General features: G+C 39.4%; 1 protein-coding gene across 1 annotated transcript in view; it reads left to right on the top strand.

The window, feature by feature from the left end:
- The window catches only part of amdhd1 (amidohydrolase domain containing 1), a 17,328-nt gene that overhangs the window by 6,870 nt on the left and 458 nt on the right, over window positions 1–10,000 (top strand). The window contains exons 5-8 of the mRNA XM_056461158.1: window positions 6–231; window positions 1,958–2,082; window positions 6,925–7,018; window positions 7,111–7,271. Coding sequence (XP_056317133.1) covers window positions 6–231; window positions 1,958–2,082; window positions 6,925–7,018; window positions 7,111–7,271 — 606 coding nt within the window. The remainder of the gene's footprint in view (window positions 1–5; window positions 232–1,957; window positions 2,083–6,924; window positions 7,019–7,110; window positions 7,272–10,000) is intronic.

The following is a 10,000-nucleotide window of genomic DNA, read 5'->3' on the forward strand; positions in this document are numbered from 1 at the left end:
CTCAGAGGTAAAACTATGGAAGAAGCCACTAAGGACATAGTCGCAGTGCAGCTGCCCAAAATAAAACATCTAACTACTTCAGGTGATCTGCAAGTGGACAACATTGATGTATTTTGTGAGAAAGGTGTGTTCGATCTCACCTCTACACGTTGCATACTCCAAGCCGGCAAAGACATGGGCCTTAACATCAACTTTCATGGCGATGAACTCCATCCTATGAACTCAGCACATGTATGCATGCATAATCAAAGTCTGTTGCACACATAAACACAAACATACTTGTATACGTGGTTTACAAGGACAGTTCATATACATAATGTATTTAATGCTGTAAAAAGCGCTTATATAGCTGTAATCTCACTCCCGCCTCTAAACCCAACCCTCAGGCAAATTTTGAATTTCAATAGATGATGTTGAGTGTGATTTTTAAGCTTTTCGGACATGAGGTGTGACCCTGTAAACCACCTTAATAGAATACAACTAGGTCATACCCATATCATTATACAACTTGCTGTAAACCACATATACAGTGCATCCAGAAAGTATTCATAGCGCTTCACTTTTTCCACATTGTTTCCATGTTACAATGAAAGTTCCAATGAGCACAGTGGTCTCCATCATCCGTAAGTGGAAGATGTTAGAACCACCAGGACTCTTCCTAGAGCTGGCCGGCCATCTAAGCTGAGTGATCGGGGGAGAAGGGCCTTAGTCAGGGAGGTGATCAATAACCTGATGGTCACTCTGTCTGAGCTCCAGCGCTCTTCTGTGGAGAGAGGAGAACCTTACAGAAGGACAACCATCTGTGCAGCAATCCACCAATCAGGCCTGTGTGGTAGAATGGCCAGACGGAAGTTACTCCCTGCCTGGAATTTGCCAAAAGGCATCTGAAGGACTCTCAGACCATAAGAAACTAAATTCTCTGGTCTGATGAGACTAAAATTGAACTCTTTGTAGTGAATGCCAGGTGTTACGTTTGGAGAAAATCAGGCACCGCTCATCACCAGGCTAATAGCATCCCCACAGTGAAGCATGGTGATGGCAGCATCATGCTGTAGGGATGTTTTTCAGCAGCAGGAACTGAAAGACTAGTCAGGATAGAGCAGGGGTGTCCAATCTCGGTCCTGGAGGGCCGGTGTCCTGCAGATTTTAGCTCCAACTTGCTTCAACACACCTGCAAGAATGTTTCCAGAAAGCCTGGTAAGAGCTTGATTAGCTAGGCCAGCTGTGTCTGATTGGGGTTGGAACTAAACTTTGCAGGACACCAGCCCTCCAGGACCGAGTGTGGACATCCCTGGGATAGAGGGAAGGATGAATGCAGCAATGTACAGACATCCTGAATGAAAACCTGCTTCAGAGTGCTCTTGACCTCAGACTGGGGTGACGGTTAATCTTCCAGCAGGAAAATGACCCAAAGCACACCTTCAAAATATGAATGGAGTGGCTTCGCAACAACTCTGTGAATGTCTTTGAGTGGCCCAGCCAGAGCCCAGATCTAAATCCTATTGAACATCTGAGATCTGAAAATGGCTGTACACAGTTGCTTCCCATCCAACCTGATAGAGGTACTGCAAAGAGGAATGGGCAAAAATTCCCAAAGACAGATGTGCCAAGCTTGTGGCATCATATTCAAAAAGACTTGAGGCTGTAATTGCTGCCAAAGGTGCATCAACAAAGTATTGAGCAAAGGCTGTGAATACTGATGTACATGTGATTTTTCAGGTTAATTATTTTTAATAAATTTGCAACAATTTCAAAAATCTTTATTCACATTGTCATTTTGGGATATTGTGTGAATTTAATCCATTTGGAATAAGGCTGTAACAAAAAAATGTGGAAAAAGTGAAGTGCTATGAATACTTTCTGCATACACTGTACCTGCACACACACATACACACACTTACTTGACAATTCAGCTGGTGTTGTTCTTACATGATCTCTCTGTTGTTCAATATAACAGCTTGGTGCAGAACTTGGCGCTTTGGCGATCAGCCATTTAGAGGAAGTAACAGATGATGGAATTGCTGCCATGGCAAAATCGAAAACATCAGCGGTTCTCCTTCCCACCACTGCATATATATTACGGTAAAAGCTCATCAAATTGCAGCATTATTCACTGAAGGCAGGGTTCCCACTCTTTTTAGTCATTTTCCAGGGGGTCAAAACCCAAATGTAGTTGGGTAGTAATTGGGTAGTTGACAAATAGACAGTAACTTGTTTGTTGTTGTTGTAAAACTAAAATTTTAAAGAAAGTAGCAATTATTTCACTGTTTTTTATAACATTACTGAATTGTAGCTTAAATATGTCTTATGGCGTGACAGCAAAAGTAAAGAAACACAATATACAAATAGTCTGAGAGCGATTTATCTTCATTGTTCCACATTTATCTTCATACAGTGCTATTTATTTTATATGAAATTATAAATAATATATGCTTTTCTCCATGACTTGTTGGACTTGAGAGACATTTTTAATAAATTCGGATGTCACACCAATAGACAACAAAACTTAATTTTATAGGGGTTCCAAAAAAAGTTAGAGCCACTATTATGCATTAAAAAAGGGTCATATTTTGGTTCTGGGGGTCTCTACCAACAGGCTGATATGCATGCAAGGTCAAAAAACACTTTCATTGTCTTATAATATGCATTTATTTTTACCTAATTATCCCAATGACTCCCATATGATTCGTTCAGCGATTCATTGTTCCCAAACCCCTCCTTAGCACGATGCTAATCTACAACGATTGGTCCAATGACCCAGTTGGGGTCCCAGTCTTGTGATTGGTCGACTGCGTTCAGCGTGAGACAAAGAGAAACGCCCACCATGGCTTATCGACAATTTCGAAGTAGTCAAAGTGCAGGGTGTATGTGTGAGCCCAATGCAGGAGTGCATTAAAACAATGCAGTTTAACACCAGCATATTGCTCTATTAACATAAGTAAAACAGTGACACACATTCAGTATTAATCCACACAGTGGCAAAAGCTGAACTATTTTGAAACTTGACCACCGCACGTGTGTAGGAGCAGCTGATGGTGGCCATTGCAATGACAAACTGCAGTAGATTGCGAGCTCACAGATGTATTTAAATCCGTAAACAAAGCGGTGTTTTCACCGTGATTTTAGACGTGATATGAGAATATAGTTAACTAGATACAGTACACGTGGTTACAAGTAACAAAACACAATTAAATACATATTTTGCAAGCTAGAGGAAACAAGGAGGCAGCCATTTTAATCGTTCTTATGTTACTTACACTAGTGAAATGAAGGTAGAAACTGAACCATGAACTGTGTACTGATAAGTTTCTGTCAAACTCTGACATAGTCCCATACGTCAATAGTCTTTTCTCACCCTTCCTTTAACAAACGGCCGACGAATGCCCTGTTGTAAGCGTGTAGATTGCTGAAGCACTCGTCAGAAAAATGACAGGAACACAGCACAAGCCTGGGGCTATAATGCTGAGGTATTTTTGCAAAAAATAAACTTCAACCACTGACTTATCACAGCCTCATCTTTGGGTAGATAAAATAGCACTAACGTTCTCTCACACTTCAGAGCACAACATCTATGTGACTTTATTCAACCGGGATCTGCTACAGTGTTCTTTCTACAGTGTTTGTGGGTGGGGCTGAGGGTTTCAATTTTCCCAGGTCTGTGCATGCAACAAGTGGGTGTGTCTTAAATTCTGTATCGATGTCACGGCTAAAGGCTCGTTACAGCGGCGATTCATTCGAACCACTATGAGTCGACTCTATTATAGACGAATAAATAGTTTTAAACACAGTGCACTTTCAGATTTAGTCCTTAGATGGATAATTCACTTCACTTAGAGCTGTGTTACACACTGCATGGAAGCTCAGTTTCAAAAACCCATAATAGGGGCTCTTTAAATATGTGAAAAATTGGAAGACAAACACTTAACAGGTGCACGTCATGGGCTTCAGTCACATGATCTTGAATGGGGGCCTTCAGCTAAAGTTTTCAGTGGAATTGATGATATAAACAATTAGCATTATAGTGTCACACCAGAGCACATACTTTTCAGTGGCAAAATGTATCAAGTTCCTATGTTTTTAAAAATATATAGATGAAAGAAATGATTGCCACTGACTAAAACAGACACTTGTAAAATCTGGTATTTTATTTATTAATAAATTAATGGTGTTCTCTAATTTATGTGTTTGAGACAGTCACACCATTGGACCGTTTTGAGGTTTGGCTCAAAAATACAACAAATGTTATAACACAGCAGTTTTATAACAAGAGGTTTATGGAAGGCAAAGAAATGTTTAACCATCTACTACATTTTAAATGATGACAATAATAATTACATTCATTTTTGTCATGTGTGACAGTGAAAAAGTCACATCAACAACCCAATTGCAATTGCACAGCAGAGGCCATGGCCTAGCTCATCATATCTAGGCTTACAAATACAACACAAAACAATATTTATTTATGAAGCACATTTAAAAACAACCAAAGTTGACCAAAGTGCTGTACATACAGTGCATCTGGGAAGTATTCATAGCGCTTCACTTTTTCCACATTTTTTGTTACAGCCTTATTCCAAAATGGATTAAATTCATTTATTTCCTCAACATCCTCCACACAATACCCCATAATGACAATGTGAAAAGATTTTTGAAATTGTTGCAAATTTATTAAAAATAATTAACCTGAAAAAAATCACATGTACATCAGTATTCACAGCCTTTGCTCAATACTTTGTTCATGCACCTTTGGCAGCAATTACAACCTCAAGTCTTTTTGAATATGATGCCACAAGCTTGGCACACCTGTCTTTGGGAATTTTTGCCCATTCCTCTTTGCAGTACCTCTCAAGCTCTATCAGTTTGGATGGGAAGCGACGCTGTACAGCCATTTTCAGATCTCTCCAGAGATGTTCAATAGGATTTAGGTCTAGGCTTTGGCTGGGCCACTCAAAGACATTCACAGAGCTGCTGTGAAGTAACTCCATTGATATTTTGGCAGTGTGCTTTGGGTTATTGTTCTGCTGGAAGATGAACCGTCACCCCAGTCTGAGGTCAAGAGCACTCTGAAGCAGGTTTTCATTCAGTATGTCTCTGTACATTGCTGCATTCATCTTTCCCTCTATCCTGACTAGTCTTTCAGTTCCTGCTGCTGAAAAACATCCCCACAGCATGATGCTGCCACCACCATGCTTCACTGTAGGGATGTGATTAGCCTGGTGATGAGCGCTGCCTGGTTTTCACCAAACGTAACACCTGGCATTCACTCCAAACAGTTCAATTTTAGTCTCATCAGACCAGAGAATTTAGTTTCTTATGGTCTCAGAGTCTTTCAGATGCCTTTTGGCAAATTCCAGGTGGGGAGTGTCTTCCGTCTGGCCACTCTACCACACAGGCCTGATTGGTGGATTGCTGCCCAGATGGTTGTCCTTCTGTAAGGTTCTCCTCTTTCCACAGAAGAACGCTGAAGATCAGACAGAGTGACCATCGGGTTATTGACCACCTCCCTGACTAAGGCCCTTTTACCCCGATCACTCAGCTTGAATGGCCAGCCAGCTCTAGGAAGAGTCCTGGTAGTTCCAAACATTTTTCACTTACGGATGATGGAGGCCACTGTGCTCATTGGAACTTTCAGAGCAGCAGAACTATTACTGTAACCTTCCCCAGCCTTATGCATCGAGACAGTCCTGTCTCAAGAGGTCTACAGACAATTCCTTTGTCTTCATGCTTGGTTTGTGCTATGACATGCACTGTTAACCCTGGGACATTTATAGACAGGTGTATGCCTTTTCATATCATGTCCAATCAACTGAATTTACCACAGGTGAACTACAATTAAGCTGCTGAAACATCTCAAGAATGATCAGTGAAAACAGAATGTACCTGAGCTCCATTTAGAGCTTCACGGCAAAGGCTGTGAATACTTATGTACATGTGACTTTTCAGGTTTTTTATTTTTAATAAATTTGCAACAATTTAAAAAAAATCTTTTTTTCACATTGTCATTATGGGGTATTGTGTGTAGAATTTTGAGGAAATAAATGAATTTAATCCATTTTGGAATACGACTGTAACATAAAAATGTGTAAAAAGTGAAGCGCTATCAATACTTTGCGGATGCACTGTAGGAGTACTAATGACAGAAGGAAACAGAGTATAAAAAAAACATTTAGTAAATAAAAGCAATAAAACTGTGATCGAGAAGTATGAAAAGAGAGGGAAAATAGATAGGTCTTTAAAACTGACTTAAACAGAGAAATGGAGGAAAGTCTAATGTGAATTGGTAGAGTGTTCCAGAGTTTAGGACCAGCAACTGCAAACGCTCGATCACCTCGTTTTTTAAGGCATGTTCTAGGCACGTGAGTAAATTGAGATCTCAATGATCAAGAGGGGGTATGCAGACAGAGCAAGTCTGTAAGGTCCTGTGGGGCAAGAATATTGAGGGCTTTGTATACAAGTAATACAATTTTAGAATCAGCTGAGAAAAATAAGTTGTTTAAAACTGAAAAATAAAACTCGAAAAGAAAAAAATAATCTGGTAACACTTTAGTTTAGGTCACAATTCATGCTAAATACAACTGGCTTATTACTTGCCTGATATTAAGACTTTTCATTAGTAGTTATAAAGCATGATCCTATTCTGCATCCCTAATCCTACCCAAAACCTAAACCCAACTTCTACCTTACTAACTATTAAACAGCTAATTAGTAGTTTATTAAGCTATTAGTGTTAGTTAATGGTTTGTCACTACCGTGAAATGTGACCTAAACTAAAGTGTTACCAAAAGTCCAGGACAAGAACAAATATTTCCAGGACATTTGGTCATTTTTACCATTCTTCTATGACTAGAAACAACCTTCTAAAAGTCCAGGTTTTCCCGGAAACGTGGGAAAACTGCTAAAGGTTTTGTTTTGTGTCTGTTTTAGACTTACTCCACCACGTGCAAGAGATATGCTTGACGCTGGGGTCATAGTGGCCCTGGGAAGCGACTTCAACCCCAATGCCTACTGCTGCTCAATGGTGATTACAAGACACAACACTGAACACATGAATACTAGTTAGATTGATACATTTGACCTGACTGCTCTCCTTTGTCTGTGTTTGCTTATTAGCCTATGGTGATGCACTTGGCCTGTGTGATGATGAAAATGTCTATGCCAGAAGTTCTGGCCGCAAGCACTATAAATGCAGCCTACGCTCTCAACCGCTCACAAACACATGGCTCGCTTGAAGTCGGGAAACATGGAGACCTTGTGATCGTCAATGCACCACGGTTAGCTATCTACTAAATACTTCATTCACAGCTTCTTTCGATATTCAAGTTTAGTTACAGGCCACATACATACTTTAAAGTCGCCATAAAATTGAAGTTAAGTTTGTCATTTTTTGGGGCTATTGTGACGTATATACATTTGAAATGGTCCTGAAATGAAAGATTTTAGATTGTAGAGTGGTGCATGATTTTGTTCTTTGGGAACTGATTGGATTGTTGAAATATGGCCGAAGACTAATAAATGGACGAATTCAGAGCAGAAACGAGACTGTGTCGGAAATTGCCTACTACTACGAGTATGTACTATGTTGAGTATGAATTTGAATTTATTACAAAAGTAGTAAATCATGGCATAGTGTAGCGTCCATACTACTCGGCTTGCATACTGTTTTCAATGTATTATATAGTATGGAAGTATGCGATTTCAGACGCAGGGACCGCTTTTCGAATACTATGAATTCGGATATACTACTCAGCTCGCCTACTGTTTTTAACATACTATATAGTATGGAAGCATGCAATTTCAGACGCAGGGACTGCTTTTCAAATACTAAGAATTCGGAAATACTACTTGGCTCGCATACTGTTTTTAACGTACTATATAGTATGGAAGTTTACGATTTCAGATGCAGGGACCGCTTTTCGAATACTATAAATTTGGACATACTACTTTGCTCGCATAATTTTTTTAAACATACTATATAGTATGGAAGTTTGTAATTTTAGATACAGTGACCGCTTTTCGAATACTATGAATTTGGACGTACTTCTCGGCTCGCATACTGTTTTTAACGTACTATACAGTATGGAAGTATACGATTTCAGACGCAGATTTTTAGACCGCTTTCCAAATACTATGAATTTGGACATACTACTTGGCTCAAATACTGATTTTAACGTACTATATAGCAGGGGTTTTCAAACTTTTAGGACACACGCCCCAAGTTTGTCCAATTTCACTCGCGTCCCCGCAGGCACCCCTCCCTCAAGCCAAAATTATAATGCATGTGCAAACATCATTCACATATTACTTGCTGTGTTTAAAGTGCGTAGAATTAATTACATTGAAATATAAATACATAGCTTACCTGAATCAGTGTGATGGCTGAGCCTTTTTCTGTGAGGATAACATGCTAATCTGTGGTCGGTTTCCTGACACGACTAGCCGTAAATCATCTTCCAGTGTCAATAAGCATGAGCCACAGCATACTTGCTTTTCATGTACGTACATACAGAAAATGCTGCTTCGCAAAGCCAAGAATCACAGAGCCCTGATGGTGTGGTTGAGTCGAACATTATGTATGTTTACATGGGCAACAATACTTTAATACGACTAAGACAAACTCTGATTAAGAGTCTACCATGTAAACAACGATTTTTGATGACCTGATCAAACTAAAGTCATAACTGAACTAATCAGAAATAGAATTAAGATTTGGAGTATGCATATATTAGTGGCATTATTGAAGTAAACACCACAATCCAACTATTACTGTCATGTGGGACTTTTCGCTGCAAGTTCCACACTCACGACTGTCAGTAAAGGACCGCGCACACACACACACACACACATCACAAAATGCGGAGGTTTTTCTTCCTATTAAAACAACACTCTTCCATCAGTCCTTACTTTATACTCGCGTCTATTACCCCAGTTTCTCACCGTGGCATGAATGAAATGTTCCTGAGTGAAAGTGAAACGAACTGCAGTAAAGTCGAAAAATTAAGGATAAAACACCCAAAATTACATGAGCCTCTGCAGGAAATGTGGATTGCTTGGTGACGCAACATTCAAAAGCACTTCACGTAACACCGTCATTATATTATTGTCTTATTAAGGCAAATAACTAGATTACAGATGTCCATGTAAACATAGTCAGTAGTCTTCCAAGTAAGTGAATGGGTATCCTGCTGATTTGATTCAGAAGGGTACTTTTTTGTCAGACGGCTCACTGGTTTGACTTTCATTCATTCACCGTCATTTATTTTAAAAAGCACCCACTTCATTTTATTTGTATATATTTTACTCGAACGCATTAACTCTACAGGTGCCAGATAGTTAGCTGTGGAGCTAACGTTAATCATTTTCCTTCTAGTGAAAGCATAAAAATCGTCATCTTAATTTACTCGAGTGCACGCCTCAATGTCTCGCACCCCTCTTAATAGGTGCTGGCGCGCCCCACAGTTTGAAAACCCCTGCTATATAGTATGGAAGTATGCAATTTCAGACACAGGGACCGCTTTTCGAATACTATGAATTTGGGCATACTACTCGGCTCGCATACTGTTTTTAACGTACTATATAACATGGAAGTTTGCAATTTCAGACGCAGGGACTGCTTGTTGAATACTATGAATTCGGACAAACTACTCTGCTTGCATACTGTTTTTAACATACTATATAGTAAGGTTCATAAATCCTTACTTTGTTCAGTTCAATCCACTCAGAAAAGTTAAAAATGCAAGCAGGAATATCTTCACATTTTTAAATTCGAACATGGACTCATAGAAGCTGGCACATTTTACAAGACTACATGCTACATGATTAATCATGAACACTATTATATAATACTATATTACATGCTTCTATTATATAACTACTGCCCAGTCTCATAGCTTGACTGAATAAATCCGAAGCTGCGACTTCTTGTAGAATAATAAAAAACTCAGTCTCATGTATAATAATTAGAGACAGACGAAGTTCTCAAAGTACTCGCAGTGCTATGGTA

Source organism: Danio aesculapii, chromosome 7 (assembly GCF_903798145.1).
Source record: "Danio aesculapii chromosome 7, fDanAes4.1, whole genome shotgun sequence".
In the NCBI taxonomy this organism is placed as follows: domain Eukaryota; kingdom Metazoa; phylum Chordata; class Actinopteri; order Cypriniformes; family Danionidae; genus Danio; species Danio aesculapii.